This window comes from Mobula hypostoma, chromosome 9 (genome assembly GCF_963921235.1).
Source record: "Mobula hypostoma chromosome 9, sMobHyp1.1, whole genome shotgun sequence".
Classification (NCBI taxonomy): Eukaryota; Metazoa; Chordata; class Chondrichthyes; order Myliobatiformes; family Myliobatidae; genus Mobula; species Mobula hypostoma.
In genome coordinates, this window is record NC_086105.1 from 49,436,223 (window position 1) to 49,457,998 (window position 21,776).

Sequence of the window (21,776 nt, forward strand, 5' to 3'; positions counted from 1 at the left end):
AGAGGATGGGCAAGGTGTATGGGGGGGGAAGAGGGGGAGGGGGAGGATATATATATAAAATAATAATAAATAACGGATGGGGTACAAGGGGGAGGTGGGGCATTAGCGGAAGTTGGAGAAGTCGATGTTCATGCCATCAGGTTGGAGGCTACCCAGACGGAATACAAGGTGTTTTCCCTCCAACCTGAGTGTGGCTTCATCTTTACAGTAGAGGGGGCCGTGGATAGACATATCAGAATGGGAATGGGATGTGGAATTAAAATGTGTTGGAGGAACAACACCTTATATTCCGTCTGGGTAGCCTCCAACCTGATGACATGAACATTGACTTCTCTAACTTCCGTTAATGCCCAACCTCCCCCTTGTACCCCATCCGTTATTTATTTATATACACACATTCTTTTTCTCTCTCTCCTTTTGCTCCCTCTGTCCCTCTCACTATACCCCTTGCCCATCCTCTGGGCTTTCCCCCCTCCCCCTTTCTTTCTCCCTAGGCCTCCCGTCCCATGATCCTCTCATTTCCCTTTTGCCAATCAACTGTCCAGCTCTTGTCTCCATCCCTCCCCCTCCTGTCTTCTATCATTTTGGATCTCCGCCTCTCGAATCTCTTACTAGCTCTTCTTTCAGTTAGTCCTGACGAAGGGTCGACTGAACCTCTTCCTAGAGATGCTGCCTGGCCTGCTGCGTTCACCAGCAACTTTTATATAAAAAAAGCAGAATTTGGCCACTTGGTTCATTAAGCCTGTTCCACCATTCGATCACTGCTGATTTACTACCCTTCTCAACCTTATTCTCCTGCCTTCTCCCTGTAACTTTTGACACCCTGATTAATCAAGAATCTATCAACTTCTGCTTTAAATATACCCAATGACGTGGCCTCTGCAGCCATCTGTTGTAATGAATTCCACAGATTCGCTATCCTTTGGCTAAAGAAATTAGTCATCTCTGTTCTATTAGGACATTCTTCTATTCAGAGGCTGTAACCTCTGGCCTTATACTCCCCCCACTAATGAAAACACCTTCTACATGTCCAATCTACCTAGGCCTTTTGATAGGTTTAAGAAAGATTACCCCCCCCCCAATTCTTCTAAACTCCAATAAGTACAGGCCCAGAACCATTAAACACGCCTCATGCATTAACCCTTTCATTTCTGTAATCACTCTCGTGAACCTCCTCTGAACTCTCTCCAATGCCAACAAATAACTTAGATTGAATTACTCACCAATGAAGACGCAGTGCATGAAGAAAGGCCGACAATCCTTCCATCACTAACAGAATGGCAACAGTTAACACAGCGAAAATTGCAAAAATGATGAAGACACCAATAAGACCACCCCAGGAAGCACTACTCAGTCCAATGTGCATGACCATGGTCCAAAGGACTTCAGACAGCTCTGGAAATAAAGGAGACTGTGTTGTAATACTTTTAAAACAGACGTGACCTTCTGAGTGGACTACTGAGACAAGGGTTTTTCTGATTAAGATTGCAAGATTTCAGGATTTTTGTTTAACAATTTATAATAGTCTTTTGCTAGTAATTCTGAAGTGCAGTTCAGTTCAGATACACAGCTTGCTCTCTAACCTTGCACTTGATAGACTACTAGTTCCAGGCTCCAATAACCATTTATTTTATGGGGCAAGATTAAGGCTGCAGCAGCTTTCTTTGAATATTTATGTTAATGTAATGTGAAGATACAGCAAACTGAATATCAAGACCATACACCCCATCCTGTAACAGTTGCTAAATCTTGGGGCTGCACTTATCCTAAATACATCTCGTGGTCAGCTGCAGTGATATCATGAACACCTCTTCCCTCCACGTCCAGCGCTAGCTTATTACATCACTATCTCATCCACTGCTGACACACATTTACAGACATCCCACCTCTCCCGGCAGTTCTGGGAGTCTCCTGCATATTAATAGTGGTTCCCTGATGCCCCCAAATTATATACATTATCACGGAAATCAATTTTTTTGAGAGCGAGCGAGAGCGCGCGAGCGACCATGAGAGAGCGCGCGCGCGCCATGGCAGAGTGTTCCAAAAAAAATAAAACGTACGTCACCCCAGACTACACTAAAATATACCCCTGCCTAATAGGGGTCAAAATAATGAGTGTTGCTCGCTGCACTGTTTGCAACAGTGACTTTTCTATTGCCCATGGTGGGTTAAGACTGTAAAAGACATGTTGAGGTGAGTTTAACAGGTGTCATTCGTTCATTAGCATAGCTAATGTTACTTAAACTAGCTGGCTAGCTGCTAAGGAGCTACTCTATTGCAGACATCCCACCTCTCCCGGAAGTCTCCCGCAAATTGATGGTGCTACCTCCCTGAAATGAGTTTTTGCAGGGTGGGATGTCTGCATTTATCTCTGTGCTCATATATTTTACCACATCCCTGGCAAACATGTCATTTTCTACCCTTCATAAACCTCACATCACAGTGAAACCTGGGAAAAGAAAGCAAAATTCTCAATCTGGTTTTCAAAGTCTCTCCTTGCCTCGTTTCCTTAGTTGTACAATCGCTCATACAATCTACTGTCGTTACTGCTACAGTTCTGAATCTTTGTCAGTATCCTATTTTAATGGTTCCATCATGGATTATGTTTTCAAATGCCCTAGCTCTAAGCTCTTGAATTCCCTCTACACACTGTTTTACCTGTCCACTTCTCGGACACTACCTGACTAGCCAACCTCTTGGTCATGTCCAAGTACACAAGAACAAAATAACAGAAGCATTGTAGACCAGGCCCCTTGTGCTTGCTCCGCTGTTCAATACAGTCATGGCTGACCTACTCTCAGGCTTCAGAAGATCACTAAAGTCCTCAACTCTGAGATTTTTCAAAAATTACCCAAGATTTGAACTGCAGCGGCCACTCTGGTGAATGATATCTGTTATCTATCAAGTAGGGTGCCGTGCACAATCCTGATTTGATGGAGACGGATGTGAGAGCACGGAGGAACATCTGGTGAAACTTCTGAAATGCCTGCTTCACTGCCGCTGCTAATGTGTGATCCAGAATCTCCAGGGGGGGGAAGGCCCCGAGTCCTCAGCTTTACTTGTTGCTCGGCGGCCAGGGCGGGGTCAAAGCGCTCGGCAGAGATGGAGCTTGGTGCCGGAGGCTCGAAGTTTTCGGACGGACTCGGAGTCGGCTGCAATCGGGTGCTTCCAATGCATCGGCAAGTTTGCGATGCTTCCGTCTGCATGAGATGATGGGTCTATCGGGACTTAAGACTTTTTTTTTACTGTTCCCATGGTCTGCTCTTTATCAAATTACACTGTGGCTTTGCACTGTTGTAACTATATATCATAATTATGTGGTTTTGTCAGTTAGTCTTGGTTTGTCCTGTGTTTCTGTGTTATCTTTCTGGAGGAACAGTGTATCATTTTTAATGCATGCATTTCTAAATGACAATAAACGAGGACTGAGTGTCCTCATAATCTAATCTAATCTCTAGAATTCGAGACTGCAGCCCTCTGGGAGAGAGAATTTTAGAGATTCACCATTCCTTATGGGGTTAGGAATTCTGTGACAACAAGAAAACAGTCATGCTGGAAATCTTGTATCAAGACAGAAAATACTCAGTTACTCAGATTGATGCCCTTCAGCTGAACTAGAAGTCATGGAACTAAACATTCAACTCTGCTCTTCTGTCTACAGATGTTCCCGAGCCCCAGTACGTCATTTTGATTTGATCACTGTGATGTAGCTTGGATTTTTAAAGTTCTAAACAAACCTGAGTAGCTGTTGAACCCGATACCAACAGCACCACAAGACATGGAAGCAGAATTAGGCCATTCAGCCCATCAAGTATACTCTGCCAATCTGTCATGCTGATTTATTATCCTGCTCAATCCCATTCTCCTGCCTTCCCCCAGTAACTTTAATGCCCTAAATAATCAAGAACCCATCAACCTCCACTTTAAATATAATCAACGGCTTCCATTAATTAAATATAATCCAGAGCAGTCTGTGACAATGTCTTCAATAGATTCACAACCCTCTGGCTGAAGAAATTCCTCCTCATCCTTGTTCTAAATGGACATCTCTCTATTCTGAGGCTGTGCTCTCTGGTCTTAGACTCATCCACTACAGGGAACATCCTCTCCACATCAACTCTATTTAGGCCTTTCAACATACAATAGGCTTCAGTGAGATTCCCCAACCCCACCACTCTTCTAAACTCCATCAATTACAGGCAAAGGACCACCAACTGCTCTTCATACATTAAACCTACCATTCTGAAATCATTCTTGTGAACCTCCTCTGGACTTTCTCCAATGCCAGCATATTTTCTTAGACAAGTCACCCAAAACTGTTAACAATACTCCCAAGTATGGTCTGACCAATGCCTTATGAAACCTCAGAATTAAATCCCTACTCTCATATTGTAGTCCTCTCGAAAAGAATTAACATTGCATTTGCCTTCCTTACCATCGATTCAACCTACGAGTTAACCTTTAGGGAATCCTGCACAAGGACTCCCAATTCCCTTTACACCTCAGATTTTTGAGTTTTCTCCCCATTTAGTCTATGCGTTGATTCCTTTTCCCAGAGAGCCTGACCATGAACTTTCCCACACGTAGGCCATCTGCAACTTCGATCTGCCCCACAAATGCCAGCCACTGCTGTTCTGCCATCAAACCTGCTGGTGCCACCTTCCAATCAACGTCGGCTAGTTCCTCTCTCATGCCTCTGTAAATCCCTTTACTCCAGTGCAATACTGATGCATCTGGCTTTAGCTTCTCCCTCTCAAATCGTAGGGTGAATTATATCATATTATGATCACCCCCTCCCAAGGGTTCGCTTTACCTTATGTTCGCTAATCAAATCTGGTTCATTACACAACACCCATTCCAGAATTGCCTTTCCCTCAGTGGGTTCCACCACAAACTGCCCTAAAATGTAGGCATTCAACAAATGCTATTTCTTGGGATCCAGCACCAACCTGATTTTCCCAGTCTACCTGCACATTGAAATCCCCCATGACTAACATAACATTGCCCTTTTAGCATGCTTTTTTTTAAAAAAAGTCTCCTACTGTAATTTGTATCTCACCCTGGCTACTTTTTGGAGGCCTATACGCAACTCCCAATGTCTTTTTAAACTTGCAGTTTCTTAACTCTCATCTTCTGATCCTACATCGCTTCTTTCTATGGATTTGATTTCGGTTTTTACCTACTGTTACGTAACCGGCAACAATGAATATTAATCGAGACTAGACTTATCAAAACAGCTAAACATTTATTAAACATGTATAAGCGATAAGGAAAAAAAAACGAAGGAAAACTTTAACTGGAGGTTGAACAGGTACGCAGCCGTTCATCAACTCCACTCGACTCTGGTTCTTAAAGCGTTAAATGCGGAAACAGTTCTTAAAGCGATACAGTCAGGTATAGTTCTTAAAGCGATAAGTTCGAAAGTCCAACAGTTTTACACGTTCAATTGGGAGAGACTTCTCTGGAGAACGATTTCTTCACAGACGCACCTTTACTGCCGGTTCTGTCCACAGGATTCCCGATGCCGAAAATAAACAGTTTAAATCGACTGACCTTAAATTCCTTTTAGAGAGAGAGAGCCTTTACATGAACTCATTACTCTATTGCAAGAGTTATCGCAATGCAGCTTCTCTTCAACGAAGACTCAATAAGGTCGATCCTTTATTAAACTGCCAAACCGATGCCGACTTCTCTCGATCCTTCACTTCGACGAATTCTTCACTCTCCCTTCAAAACTGTCAAAATTGAGCAGATTGGCACTTCCAGCCACAAATTTCCAGTCCAAGTAATATGGAATCTTTCAACAGAACGTACAACCATTTTAAAAATGAAACTGCGTCACAAAAACAAACACGCAACAGAAACGGAGGCACAACACGTTCTACCTGGAAATCCACACATTCAAAAACCTACTGCGTCACCTGAGTCGACCCTTATATAGTCACGGGGGGGGGGCACGTGTCATCACGTGACCTCACAACGGCAGGAAAATCACATCAGGTGACCTCCAAAAGACCATTACAGCATTCTCACAAAAAAAGAGATCTCCTTGAGCATGTAACACCAACCATGCAACCCCACCCCCTCTGTCTACCTGCCTGTCCTGTTAATACAATGTATATCCTTGGATGCAAACCTCCTAGCTATGATCTAATTTCAGTAATGACTCAGTGATGCCCACAATGTCGTACTTGCTAATCTCTACCTTATTCCATATACTGCGTGCATTCAAATATAACACCTTCAGTCCTGTATTCACCCTTTCAATTTTTCCCCCATATCACACTTCAACTTATCGCACTGATTAACATTTTGCTCCATCATTTTGCTTGTCCTTCTTACACTCTCACTACACATTGCATCAACTTGTATAGCAACTTTACTATCCTCAGCCCAATCACTCCAGTTCCCACCCCCTGCCAAATTAGTTTAAATCTTCTCCAACAGCTCTAATAAACCTGCCTGCAAGGATATTAGTCCACTTCTGGTTCAGGTGCAACCTGTCCTTTTTGTACAGGTCATACCTTCTCCAGAAGAGATCACTGCCCATTGCAGGAGTTCCTCAACCACTCATTCATCTGCACTATCATGCTATTCCTGTGCTGACCAGCATGTGGCACTGGAGCTAGTCCAGAGACCACTACTTTGCAGGAGGTCCTGCTCTTTAGCCTCTTCCCCAACCCCCTACACTCACTGAGCAGGACCCCTACCTGACTTCTAACGATGTTATTGGTGCCAACGTGCACCATGACCTCTGGCAGCACTCCCCCCCCACCCCCCCAACCTTGAGAATCTGCTGCAGCTGTTCTGAGACATTCTGGGCCATAGCACCTGGGAGGCAACACACCATCCTGGTGTCTCTTTTGCAACTGTAGAAACTCCTGCCAGTTTCTCTATTGAGTCTGCTATCACTAACGTTCCACCTGGCTTTACCCTTCCCTGCTGAGCCTCGGAGCCGGCCACAGGGCCACTGGCCTGGCTGCTGTTCTTGTGCCCAGAAGTACCCAAAGGGGTGTACTTGTTGCTGAGGGGAATGGCCACAGGGGAACCTTGCACTACGTGCTTATTCTTCACCCATCTGCTGTCTGAAACCTGAACTCTTCTGGGTGTGAACACCTCAGTAAAAGTCTCATCTATGAGGTTCTCAGACTCTTGGGTAGTCCTGAGTATATCCAGCTCCAGATCCTTGACCTTGACAGTCAGGAGCTGAAGTTGGGTGCACTTCCTGCAGATGTAGTCAGCAGGGAGACCATTAGGTACTGTGCAATCTCACACCATACAGGAGAGGCATTCCAAAAGATAAATTAAAGCATCATTGTCACCATTCAAAGTGCGAGAGTAACTGAGCAGAGTGGACATGTTGTCAGGGTCAAGCCTTTAGCATTGTATGTGTTGCTCTGGATTTCTGACATTTGCAGACTCCTCTTTCCTCCATTATTGACACCTTTCATATCCATATGTAGTGAAAGAGAACAAATTTTGATTAGGCAGAACATATAAAGATTGGACGCATGGACAGAATTTATCTTAAAAAGATATTCCCTAATTGTTTTCACTTTCTCTCTTTTACCCTCTGATCATTACAGGGCATTTTACTGAATGGTAGAATGTTCTTCATATTACAGAAAGCTTTACATTCACATTCAGAGTTCAGTAAGTCCATTCACTTCACTCATTGCCATGAATATTCAACCCACCCATCATATACACTGGGACCAAAAAAATTTGCTTACCTGCATGAGCCAAGCTTAGAGCCCAGAGCCGGAGGTAGGAAGCAGTGTTGGAGATGCAACCGAGACAGTACTCAATAGTATGGATTGCTTGGTGCACAAAAATATCACCAAAGTCAAACTGAAATAATACAAGAATTTTTTTGTTAAAATGCAGTCACTGCAAAGCCCCTTAGGTATATATCTAATCGGGCAACTCCAGCCCCTCAGTTAGTGAAGGCAGTGAGAAACTGAACGTGGAGAATGTACAAACTGCTTACAAACAGCAGTCGGAATCAAACCCTTATCGATGGTCGCTGGATCTGTAAAGCAATTGTGCTAACTGACACAGTACCATAGCACCTGATAATACAAGGTAAAACATCCGCAGTATTTGATTAGGCAACAGGAGGGATCTGCTCTTGATAGTTAGTTTGTTAACAGAGCACAGCCAGTTTTAAACGTCCAAGTTAAATGTGATACTCACCTCTTCGCCATGCTGGTCCCCATGGCCACCAGCATGGTCAGTGGAGTTCCTTTGCTGGGTCTGCATCATGTCTGCATCGGCTGCATCGGCTACATCCACATAGACATTCTCTTGGATAGTCGCCAACTATGAAAAGCAGCCAGAATTACATTCATCCAGGATATCACTGTGACTGCGGCAGTGATCCAGTGAGACAGACAGACTAAAGGCTGATTTACACTTGTGCATACTAGCTTACGCCGCAGCCTACCCAAGTGGGCTACGCCGTTGTGAGCATTTATACTTGTGCGTTGATGTGTCTGCGTCGCTCTGCAATTCACCGCCAAAACGCTGGTTGGCAGTGGGGTTTCTGTGCCACTGTGTTGAGTTTCTTCGTGTTGAGTTTCAACACGAAGAAACTCAAACTTCAAACAATGGCAACTGAAACTGAAGGAGGGTGAATTTTCTGTGCTTGGCCGGCCACTGAGAGACATGGATGAGGAAATGCTTTTCAAATATTTTCGGACATCGGCAGGTAGATTTGACGATTTGGTTCATCGTCTCCAACCATTTATTTCGCATCAGTGTATGCACAGTATACTCAGAGACTGGCAATCACCATTCGAGTTTTAGCTTCAGGTGGAAGTCAACAGGCTGTAGCAGCTAGCTACAAACTGGCGTCAAGCACAGGGTCCTCCATAATTTCGGAGGTCTGTAAAGCTTTATGGAAAGCATTGCAGCCAGAGTTCCTTCCCTGCCCTTCAGTCGCCCAATGGGAAGCTATTGCAGCGAAGGAGGAAATGCGATGCTACCAAGCGGACCAATCACAGTTGTTGCGGTCTGCGACGCCATGACGCGTAGTTACATTTTGGGAGAGGTGCACGTTAGGCTACGGCATAGGGTTCGCCGCTACGCCATACCTACGGCGTACATTTAACGCACAAGTATAGATCAGCCTTAAAGCGTACCAGAGATGGGTCAGAGCAAAACTAGCTCATCTTAGTTTAAGGGGAACAGCATTACAAAGCCAGAAGATACAGCAAGGCTCGTCAGAAAGGTGACTGCATGATTGGGAAGAAAGTCCAAAAAGCCAAAAATAGTGAAAGTGCGACAATGTGCTTTTAATGGGGATTAATTCTCTGAAGTGGTCACCAACCCAAGTGATTAACCGATTCCCCAAAAGCCAGTGAAGACACCCTGCAGAGTTGGTGGCTCCAGAGCCAGAGACAAAGATTCGCTCTGAACTCTAGATCATTCAGGCAATTCACTGCGTCAACAGCAACTCCTCAGATGTACATTTTATTATTGATGATTATGCAGGTTTATCTTACCGCTTGCTGAGATCGCTTGTGATTTGATCGCAAAATAAAAGGCTTGAAGAGCAGCATCCAGGGGACAGAAATGAATGCAATGATGACCAAAAAGCTCTGTATCTCCTTCTGCAAAATTTAAAATAATAATTTCAAGTATTCCTGTTCTGCTGCAAGTTTATTCTCTTAGGGGTGGGGTGACACAGTTGCAAGGTCAGTCTGTTCAATCCTATGCCCGTTGCAAATGTGAAGTTCTGCTACCACTGATTTCTCTGGATTACAGTGATAGCAGAATATTGTATTCACAGTGGCCACAGGATTGACTACTATGCTATGTCAATGGCTTTTGGGACAGCCTGCTGAACATAGAAAACCTACAGCACAATACAGGCCCTTCAGCCCACAATGCTGTGCCGAACATGTCCTTACTTTATAAATTACCTAGGGTTACCCATAGCCCTCTCTTTTTCTAAGCTCCATATACCTATCCAGGTGTCTCTTAAAATACCCTATCGTATCTGTCTACGCCACAGTCGCCGGCAGCCCATTCCATGCACTCACCGCTGTGTAAAAAAAAATTACCCCTGACATCTCCTCTGTACCTACTTCCAAGCACCTTAAAAACTGTGCCCTATTAACCATTTTAGCCCTGGGAAAAAGCCTCTGACTATCCACACGATCAATGCCTCTCATCGTCTTATTAAAGATATTGAAATAAAGCTAAAGGAAAAGAATTTTAACAAAGACTAAGGTCTTACTCCAAGTAAGAACTGGAATTCAATTGTAATCAAGGTGGGAGAGTGGAAACTTGATTGGTTAACTCTCATCCAAATAGGAGGGACGGACTACAGGTGTATAAATACCACCAGACTAGACATAGCCAGGCATCATCCCTGGTGAAGATGGCAGAGTTGATCATCAAAATGTCAGTTATAATTAATACCTGTACCCAGCTGGAAGCCCAAGAAGAGTTTCTATGGTTTATTCAAATGCTCTTGGCACACAGTCTTTTTAAACTTCCCAAGTGTTGGTGTAGTTCAAAGAGCAGTTAATTGTGTTAAAAGTTAATATACAAGGAGTGTTGATGGCTCTGGGCCTGTACACATTGGAGTTTAAAAAAAAAATGAAGGGGGATCTCATTGAAACCTATTGATTATTGAAAGGCCGAGACAGAGAGGATGTGCAGAGGATGTTTCCAATAGTGGGGGCGTCTAGGACCAGAGTGCACAGCCTCAGCATAGAAGGATGTCCTGACGGTGGGGAATCTGTGGAATTCATTGCCACAGACGACTGTGGAAGCCAAGTCATTGAGTATATTTAAGCGGAGTTTGATAGATTCTTGATTAGCAATGGTGTCAAAGGTTGTGGGGAGAAGACAGAATGGGGTTGAGGGGGAAAATAAATCAGCTATGATTGAATAGCGAAGCCATCGATGGGCCAGATAGCCTGATTTAGCTCCTTTGTCTTATGGCCAATTACAATCTGTAAAGGAGCAACTGTCTCAAAGTGGCAAATCACTCTTCATTACCAACGTTATGTATGCTGCAGCCAGCATAAATCTGTGCTCAAAATATGACCTGCGATACCATGGTGTAGGTGTGTTACCGAACTAGTACTCCACAGATCAGAACAGATGGTCTGAAATCAGGAATTTCAATCTATTATGATGGCTCAATTTTAATGCAGCTGAAAAATAAAACAACTACACAAATAATATCAATGGGGCCAACAAACTTCCAGATTGTCATGAAAACACATCTAATTCACTGATTTCCATTCGGGGGCAAAAAAAAACCCTGTCACCTTTACCTGTACACAACTTCAGACAGAGTGATGGGATTGGCCCAGGTAAGAGGGAAGCAATCCATTTTGTTCTAGATTGACAGGTAATACTTTCACCCTTGCTGGGTACACCACATCAGAAGAATGTGCTAGAAACATCAGGTTTATTGCCATTCATTTAAGGGAGTTGTGTGTTATAACTGGGCACTTTTTTTGTTGTTGATAAAGATTTTAACTTTTAAACTTTACTATAACATACCTGATAGTGGTATAAGAGTGCACTGGAAGAATCATTGTAGGAGAACAGGAACATGTTGATGAAGTGGATTAAAATACTGGGAGCAGACTGGGAAGTCCCAACATGGTAATAACACCACTTAAAAATAATCATGAAGACCAGGTAACCAAATAAACTCAGGATGAAAATCATCTCTGGTATGAACTGAAGGAAAATGTTCACTTTGCTCTTAAAGTAGCTGCAAAATAGGGAAACAAAATGGAAGGACATGAATTATTGGTAAATTTGACCCTTAAAAAGGCAATAATATCCATCTACTCATTAATAATTTGTACAAAGGACAAGCATTTCTATTGTTACTTTCATACCCCAAGGATAACAAAAGCATCATTGAATGTGATCACTCATGTAAGCACGGGCAAATGCAGCAGTTAAAAAGTGCACAGCAAGGTCCACAGATAGCAGCATGAATGAGATGTTTATGGGTGAACCAGCGGTAGAACACTGGAAAGAAGGCCCTTGTTCTTAAATGGGATCACTTACATCCAAGCACAAGGATAGAATGAATGCAGGGATGCTGAACATTCAGGAGATGGTCTCTCAGCTAGGAATTAAACTGAGGCCCCATAAGTTGTAGAAGAGTTAGTTACTGCCTGTTATGCCATCTGCACCTCGGGCAGCAGTGAAGGTCCTCCATCTCTGTCTGTCCTTGGCCATCTTCTCTATTGTGCCCCAGGTGTGGTTCAGGGTCATCACATCTGTCTCTACAATAAAGCACTAAGTTGCCTCTGATCTCCCACGTTGCCTCTGCTCTTCAGGGGTCCAACGAAGTGCTGTCTTGATGGAGTTGGCCTCTTCTCATTATGTACCCAATCCATCTCCAACGTTTCCTCATGATGACCATGTCCTCTTGGTGACATTGAAGGAGTCGGGCATGGTTGAAGATGTTTCTTGGCCAGAAAATATGGAGGATCTTCCAGAGGCTCGTGGTGTGGAATGACAACAGCTTGGCAAGGTCATTCTGTCATGTGCCAGCATTCTGATCTGTACAAGCCTGTGGACAGACCATAGCTCTTATACAGCTTCACCTTGGTGTGGACGCTGTCCTTGGCTGATCCCCATGTGTTGTTCATTGATCTGATGATGTTTCCAGTTTTGTTGTGTCTGCACTTGATTTTGTCCTTGGTCCCACCTTCCTGCTGAATGATGTTGCTCAGGTAGGTGAATCTGCCAGTGCTGGGTAAGTCAACACAATATACCTGATGGGAGGAGGAGACTTGACATTGACAGGTATGGTCTCAGTCTTACTCTGGTTGACTGTTCCAACCTGTCCACTGAAAGAACACAGCTATTGAGTTTTCCCTTACATGTGCTGGTGTGTATGTGATAGTGATGTGAGGTCATCTGTAAAGTCAAGGTCTTCTAAATTAGAGAATTTCTTTCATTGTTTGCCTCATAACTCAGTCAGTCACCAGGTTAAATAATATCACCAACATCACCGAGCCTTGCCCAACTCCTGTCTCGGCTTCGAAGTGATTGTAGTCCCCAACTGTGCAGGTGTAGTTAGCATAGAAACTGGATAAGCTGGACAATTTTGGAAGGGATCCCATATGATCTGAAAATTTGCCAGCTCTCCCTGTGGATGCCATCAAAAGCCTTTTCAAAGTCCACGAGATTCAGGTACAGTTGTCTCTGTGACTCTGTGCACTGTTCTATGATGTTACGGCAGCATTTGTAATCCATTGGACAACGACTTTGGTGAAAACCCTGCTGGGCACTGACAAAAATGTGATGCCATCCCAGTTATTGCAATCACTTAGCATTCCTTTCTTGGGGATCCTAATAATAAATCCCTTTGCCAAGGTCTTGGGTACTTGGCCCCATTCCCAGATTATAGTAAATAGCAGCTGCCAGATGGCTGCTGCAACTTTTGGTTTAGCTTTGCCATGTCCTGGAGCTTTGCTGTACTTTAATGATTTATTCACAGCACCATTCTCTTCTTTCTTGGGTGGATCTGTTTTGATGTCAAGGTCCTCTACTGCCTCTTGCATGCCAGTTTCTCCATCTGGAGGTGCTCTATTCAGCAATTCTCCAAAATACTCTGTCCGTTGTACTACTTCTTGTTCTTTCTCAGTTGTCAAAAGCAAACCATTGCCATCTCTCATAGGACCATTGGATCATAGGCCAAGAACATTTTGCATACCAATATTGAAATCTATACATTTCCCTGATCAATTGCTGCTACTTTGGCCTCCTCTGCAAGGTCTTCCATGCAAGACCTTAAAAGTCCCTTCACTTTTATGTTAGCTTCAGTGTATGCTAGTTGAAGTTTCCTTAATTTGTGTTGACCTTGCATCTAACGCTTGCTTCTTAATTTTCTGTCTTTCTTCCAAGGCTGAGCATGTTCCCCGCTGTTATCCTTTCTTTGTTCTTCTTTCCAGTTCTGAGTCCTAGGCAAGCCTCACTGCTCTCCATGAAGACTGAAGCAATCTGTTTCCACATTATGTCGATCCCATCTCTTGACACATCCTCATCATGGTCTTGCAAGGCCTGAAATCTATTCTTAAGATGAATGTTGAAGGCACATCTCAGACTAATGACCTCGAGCTTTTTTTAAACATCAAAACACATTATAATGCCAGTACTTCTCAGCTTGAGTTTCATCACTCGACAATAAGGTGGTGATCACTTCCTGTATCTGCTCCTCTCTTCACCGTTACATCCTACAAGGATCGTCTCCACATACTATTGAACATTCAATGGTCAATCTGGTTCTTGTCATATCCATTGGGTGAGCACCATCAGCTTGTGGATCTCATGGTATGGAAAGAGGGTCCCTCCTACGGCCAGATCGTTCATGGCACAGAATTCCATCAGCATTTCACCAGTATTTCCCATTCATGCATGCCCATGATCCTAGTGAAGTGTGAGTTGTTATTTTCCATTTTTATATTTAAATCTCCCATGACAATGATTATCTCATGGTGTGGAGCTAACTCTACCTCCGATTGCAGCTATTCGTAGAAAATGTCCTTTTCTTCAATGTCACTATCGTTATTTGGAGCATAGCACTTGATCACAGTCATGTTCACTTGCTTCCCTTTCAGCCTGACTCACAGAGTACTGTTGACTGGTATTCACTCTAGCAAGCACTCCTCAATGCCCTTCTTCAAAATGACAGCTATACTATCATGGTGCTGACCATCTTCCCTTCCTGAGTATAAAGCTGTTTCACCAGTTGCCCCCTTTAGTCTGCTAGATACTGTACAACTGCTTTCACTACATTCAGTATATACATGTTATAATGACATATTTCTGCAGTCATTTGTCCTTGCTTGCTAGTGTTGTACATGGTTCTTACATAACAAAAACAAATTTTGATCTTAGTCTTGATCTTAATGGTGTTCAGGGCTTCCTTCATCATGCCAGTGGCTTCCCTTTAGTTTTCACTGTCAGTCATGCAAATCCTGGTGGAGACCCAGGAATAATGTCACACACAGATGTAGGACTCTTCATTGCTGTTTCCGTAACAATTCCTTTTGACCAGTCAGGGTTGTTAGCCCCAAGCTGAACCCCTAAAACTGGAGGAACGGTGGACCACTCTTAGTCTGGCCTCTACCCTTTGACCTGTTTGGCATGGGTAACCCTACCAAAAGTCAAAGCACAGGCCCTGACTCCAGCCAACATAGCTCTCCGGGTCATTAAGGCATCCAAACCCTACAACAATGTTATGGTCTTCTTGGAGGGCGTTCTGGCAGACATTGACAATAAATCCCACAGAAATGAAGATTGACATGGAAGAAAAAGAAAAGATGTACATTTATTTGACTGGTTTGGAAGACAAACCCCAGTGTAGATAAGGTTGTTCTTCCCAGATGCATGCTCCAATTCTACATAACATTTACCAATATGTATAAACAAATGGCACAGTGATTAAAGAAAACAGAAGTAAAAAGCATGGCAGTGGCTTGGAGAGCTACTTTCTCAGAGTTCAGGTAACAGGATTCAATGCTGACTTCCAGTGTTGTGTGTTCTCCATGCTTCCAGCTGCTCTGGCTTCCAAACACATCACAAAAGCATGCAAGTTGCTCGTTTACTTTGCTGCTGTAAACTGTCTGTAGGTGAGGGGAAGAATCACGGTGGGGGTAAGTGTGCAAGGGTAGTTGACAAGAATGTGGAGAGAATAAAAGAGATTAGGGGGAGAGTTTTAAAATAGGTGCTTGATAGTCAGCATGCGATTCGATAAACACTGATTCTTCGCCATATAAAGTTGATGCAATGTTTTACTGTTTTGCAATAGATGTGGACAGTTTATCAGAGGTCTAGAACCTTCTTGTGGGAAAAAACCATATTTCTCCTCTCAATACCACAGAAGCGAAAGCTTAAGAAAATATTTACCGTCACAGACACCTCCTCAGTGATGGCATTCAATCCCTAGATATTTGGCCACCAGTTTTGAAATGAAAATGATAATTCTTCTAAACAGAAGAGGGGACACTGCAGCCCATCTCCTGACTGTGGAGTCTGCTGGAAATGTTGGCTTCCAGACAACATTGCTGTCTTGGTATTGCAGAAGGCTGCCAGTTCAAACCAGGCGCAAGAGCCTAGACTACAAAAATCTAGTGCTGAGGATAGCTACACTCCTAGGGTGACAATCTTCTGAAGCTGGCATCATATGAAAGAAAGGCAGAATAGTTCTTCCAGTTTCTTGGTCAGTGGTCAACATCAAAGCAAGTAATCATTCACCCAATGCAGTCTGCAGACTGACTTGTTTTTCTTTTCTCCGGAAGGACGCAAGAGGCTGCAAAGTGTTTTGGGACATCCTGAAGATGTCTGTGAACAGACGAGCTTTGAATTATTTGCATGTACCTACATGTGGTTGAAAAGGCTGATGACAACACCAAACACCATGTGTGTGACACCAAGGATGACTGACATCTTCATCTTGTATGAGTTGAGGAACGTTAGCTTGTTTGAGGCAATGTTCCAAATCTGAAGAAAGAACGAACATTTATTAACTTCCACAGTTCAATTCATTCATTAACAAACAGTCCACAATCATAGAACAGTTGAGGTCCTTCAGCCCACAATGTTGAGCTGACCTTTTAACCCACTCCAAGATCAATCTAATCCTTCCTTCCAATTTTTTTCTTTCATCCATGTGCCTATCCAAGAGACTCTTAAATGTCCCTAATCTATCTGCCTCAGCCACCACATCTGGCTGTGCATTCAATGCACCCACGACTGTAATAAAAAAGCAAGCTTACCTCTGACATCCCCCTACACTTCCCTCCAATCACCTTACGATTATGCCCCCTCATGTTAGGCATTTCAGCCCTGGGGGGGAAAAAAAGTCTGGCTGTCAACTCAATCTATGCCTCTTATCATCTTGTGTATCTCTATCAAGTCATCTCTCATCCGTCTTCACTTCAAAGAGAAAATCCCTAGCTTGTTCAATCTGTGGATATACTGTATTGTGAGGATACTTTGCAAATTCAGGGGTAGCTCTGCAAGGGTTCAATCCTTCAACAGTTTAAAGAGGTGTGAATTCCTAACAGCAAGACTTGCATTCGACAACCTCACCTGTTTATGGTTTGATGATTAATCTGAACTTGGTCATTTAATTATTTCGGGTCACCCTGATCATTGGCGTACCACAGACATCGGCTCTTATGCCAATTTAGCAACTTGTTAGAAATAGAAGTTTTCAATGGTGCCTGAAACACAGGAGTGGCTAGCACGACAAGCCTGGAGTGAATCTATAACGTTCCTCACCGGATCAATGCCAAATGGGTAGGGGTTTCCAGAGAATACTCCCGATACAGCAGGGTCTAACTGCAGTAACAGATTATTTGAAACGACTGCCTCACTGCACAAAAACACAAACAGAAGTCCAGAGAATTGTTGCATTTTTAATGAGATATTATTAAAAATAGCAATGTGTTATCAACTACCTGGGAAAGTCCCAGAGGACTATTGAACCAACACTAAATCCTCCAGCATTTTGTGTATATCACTGAGTATCAATAGTTTGCATACAATTTTGATGTACTGTGGCCACAAAGGTGGAATTTAAGAGGGCCAAGGAATTAGAAAGAGGTGGAGTGGGATGTTTGAAGGAGGGGATTCCGTAATATGGGACAACATGCTTAAAGGAGTGAGGAGTGGCCAGAATTGGGAGGAATGGTGTTCCAGAAGGTTTTGCTTTCTAACCAGAAGGGGTAACAAAGACTTTATGGAAGTGGGCGCAGGGGGAGTGGTTGGTGAAGACCACAGACCTGCCCGACTGACCAGTCGTAAATCAAGTGGTAGTTAGCATAGGAAAAGACATACTTTCACAACTGAAGAGTGTTAGAAAGAAACTAAGGGCAAGAGATGTACAAGAACTTATAAATAATAAACAGCATTTTCAGCTAAAACTTCTTAAGAGTGTATTCACAATATTACTTTGACAAAAGATATCCAGCAAAAGATTCATTGCTGGATCTAATTTCAGGTGACGAAACAGAAGAGAGAAGTCTTGCATGTGTTATAGATATAATAATACTGTTGTTCCAGGTACATAATTTGATGCCCAAGCTGTCCAGTTCTAAGTTGAAGTTTAACAATGAAGGCAGAAGGCAGAAGGTTGAAAGGGGTGTAAAATTGAAATTGACCCAATTTTAAATCAACTACATATAGCTGAATGTTCTACATGACCGACTGATCTCTTATTGTTTAAAGTTTTGTGGGAGACTTACTTCCATGTTCCATTATGGAACATCCCCCGGACATGCCATGAGGATCCAAATATGTTGAAGGATTTTGAGAAGCAATCATTGTAGATAAATCCAGTGTAAATAGAGAATATGCTCATCAATAGAATGAGATAGCGTCCACTGAAGAAAGTATTCCAGATCTGAATAGAGGGCAAAATAGAGGAGAGCAGTTTAGGCTTATTCGCCAGCTAAGAACGGAATATCTAAATTTCTCCAAGGCCCAGTACTGTTGTGACTGCTAACACTAAGAGGTTCTCAGGAGTGGAACAAGTCTCACCAATGATCAGGATAACATTGGGACTTTAAGGAGTAATTTATGAGGCAAGATTGCACAGAATTAGTCTGCGTTCTCCTTATGGTTGCTTAGTATCATGCTAACATGAATTTGAGACATTTCTTCCACACCAAGTGTTACAGAGATGTAGAATACTCTCTCAAAAGGTGAGACTGCCGGAGCCAACTGATGAAGATTGACAGATTAGACAACTGTAGAAAAGGATGCGAGTCCATCCACCATTTTTTTTTACTAAAACGGCTAACAAGCTCAGGAGCTCCTTTACAAATGGCAGTCATTCCATTGTGCAAATATTGAAAAATTGACCAACACACACATACACAAAAAATTGCTAGAGGAACTCAGCAGATCAGGCCACATCCATAGAGGTGATTAAACAGTCAATGCTTCGGGCCAAGACCCTTCATTAGGACTGGCACACAATCCTCCAGCATTTTGTGTATATCACTGAGTATCAATAGATTTTTTTTAAAAAGACATTAAGGTTAAAGAAATATGGATTAATGTAGGTATTCAGCATCAAGTTTACAAATCAGGCCTTGTTTTGCTGATTGGCAGATAAACTTGCTTCTTCCATCCTCTTCAGGAAACATTCAAACATTCAGCAGATATCATTCAGTTAAGACCACGGCATCTCAGTAGCCATTTCCCTCAACTACCACCAGTTACAAGGCAGATCAATTGATCAGGTGCCTCCCTGTCTTTCGTGGGATTTGCCCCGTATTTCTTCACAACTATAGTCGTATTAAAATGCTTTGGTCACAAGGTGTGACTGCTTTGGAATTTGGAGTGGTTCTCCCTGGACAAGACAAGGGTAGAAGATTTGATATAGATTCTTCAAAATCAGAGATTTATTGAAATAATCGAAATAATATCGTTTAGAACAAGATGGTCAATTATCAGAGAAAATAGAAATTTTAAAGGTAGAAAAGCCAAATGGTACCGGAACAGAAAATGAAAGTTTATTTGTTTTCATGCAGATGAACAGTCTGTAAAGCATGATAAAACTAGGTAGAGTAGTAACACTCAAAACATTTCAAAGAAAAGTGAGTGGGTCAATTGGTTTGGAGATTACATGGAGTGGAAGTTGTCCTGTACTGTATCCCTGTGACACCATTTACTACACTACATTTCAATGGGGACAAAGCACTTCAAAGTATCTCAACGTCCTTTTTTAATTCTATAGAAGAGCTTAATTTACTACCATAAAACCTCTCAGGATCACAACGTTCAAATACAGAGCCACGTTGCATAGGAATGACACTGGACAGGATCCTTGGGCTTGAGAAGTAACCCTGCCCGCCAAAACACACAGCAGACTTTTCACCCACCTCGTTGCCACCTTTCTGGGCAGCAAAGCTTTTTTCATTAATGATCATGATGAGGGAAAACCCCAGGAGGACTGCTCCATGGCCACAATCTCCAAACATGACAGCAAATAGGAATGGAAATGTGATGATTGTATAGGGAGCTGTGGAGGAGAAAAAAAGTGCAAAGATATGACATTTCACAATATCCCATATTACAGGGTTGTGTCAGAATTTACAATGAGGTATAATATAATAAAGGTATTCCAACATATCTATTGAGATACAGCACAGAATAGACGCTACCAGCCCTTCAAGCTGCACTGCCCAACAATCCCCCGATTTAATCCTAGCCTAATTACGGGACAATTTACAATGACCTATTAACCTACCAATTGGTCATAGTAAATTGTCCAGAAATTAGGCTTTGGACTGTGGGAGGCACCCAAAGGAAACTCACGAGGTCACAGGAAAAATGTACAAACCCCTTACAGGCAGTGGTGGGAATTAAGAACCATGTGGCTTAAGATTTTCAGACCTGAACCACAAGCTGTTAATGTATTGTTTCCTCAAAGTTCAGACTTAGGTTTTTGTAGACAAAGTTTGTTGTTCTCATTAATTGGTATCGTGGCTGGCTTGAATGGTCAACATTCCCAGCATCAAGGCTATGGGCTCTTTCAGCTGCCTGAGTTGAATAGGCCACATTGCTCACAAACAGACACTCTGTACCAAGCTCTGTTGTGGGAAGATAACAGGGAGAAAACTTCCTAGAGAACATCAAGGCTGTGCATCAGAAGCACATCAAAGTTGTGTGGAAGCAACAGAAGGAACATCATCTCACCAAGTATCAACCTGCCCACCCCATCAGCCACATCCTGCAAGTCTCCATGGTTCCCAAAAGCAGCTCATCAACCACCTGAAAACACATAAGGAAGCCAAGTCATTTTCAGTACACCAAGGGACTGCCCATGTTGCCATCATGCCCAAGTTTAAGTCTCACTGCTGACTGCCTTTCCACTTCTCAGCAGGTCAGGCAGCATCTATGGAGGGAAATGAACAGTCAACGTTCTGGACCAAGATCCTTAATCGGGACTGGTTAAGTGATCAAAAGACTTTGTCAAGTTGAATTTTCAGGTGAAAAAAATAATTATTTCACAATGGGAAGGGAACTTGGAGCCTCCAACATCAATACTTTTCAACCAGCTTTACATGGTAGCCTCTGCTAATCAGTCTGTTTGATAAATTTCAGTCAATCTCATTTGGCCATCAGTAATCCAGCCTCATTTATTCAGCAAATCCCCAGTGAAAGTGGTCGCCTTGCATTTGCTGCTGGTGATCCTGGCGTTTCCAGAACCTTAGTGAGCTTTCCTCATTATCTGGGTGACTGCTGTGTTAGTGAGAAAAGAGTGAGACTTTAGAATCCTTGCCAAGTCAGCGAGAGCTTGGATATAGAGAACATAACCGTTATGGGAAAAGAAATGGTTCTAAGACATATTGCCAACACTATGAGAGCGATTCAAGGACACATGCTGAAGAACATCCAGTAAAGACCATATTGTGGTTTCCCCCTCTGAACTATAAAGATTTAATTCTAATAAAAGAACTGTAACCATAGGGTCAATTGCCTGCAGTTAGACCAAGGGGAGACATCAGTTAGCAGATGTGACCTGCGTCAGAGATGTAGCTCGATGCTGGCAGAAAAAGACTGACATAGCAGTTCCCCGGCAGCTCACTGAAGCATCCCTGCCACAGTCTGGGCTCCCCAGACAGTGACGTCAGTTCCAAACAATAATTTTGCTCTCAGCCACCAGTTGCCAGGAGATGCCACAAGTTTTACATTGGAACCACACAGATCAAAAGGAAGCCTTTTGGCCCATTGTCAGGTTTCCAAAAAAAAAAATAAAAAATCAA

The 21,776-nt window shown here is 42.9% G+C and overlaps 1 protein-coding gene across 5 annotated transcripts in view; it reads right to left on the reverse strand.

The window, feature by feature from the left end:
- LOC134351712 (V-type proton ATPase 116 kDa subunit a 4-like) overlaps positions 1–21,776 on the reverse strand; it is a 78,001-nt gene that overhangs the window by 8,857 nt on the left and 47,368 nt on the right. For 4 of the 5 annotated variants that reach the window (XM_063058268.1, XM_063058269.1, XM_063058270.1 and 1 more), the window contains 9 exons: positions 19,890–20,029; positions 18,246–18,403; positions 17,281–17,374; positions 16,379–16,497; positions 11,527–11,743; positions 9,507–9,614; positions 8,197–8,322; positions 7,734–7,851; positions 1,224–1,395 (listed from right to left, as the gene is read on the reverse strand). In XM_063058268.1, coding sequence (XP_062914338.1) covers positions 1,224–1,395; positions 7,734–7,851; positions 8,197–8,322; positions 9,507–9,614; positions 11,527–11,743; positions 16,379–16,497; positions 17,281–17,374; positions 18,246–18,403; positions 19,890–20,029 — 1,252 coding nt within the window. Of the gene's footprint in view, positions 1–1,223; positions 1,396–6,798; positions 7,445–7,733; positions 7,852–8,196; positions 8,323–9,506; positions 9,615–11,526; positions 11,744–16,378; positions 16,498–17,280; positions 17,375–18,245; positions 18,404–19,889; positions 20,030–21,776 lie in introns of those variants that run through there. The other variant, XM_063058271.1, reaches the window with a different exon arrangement.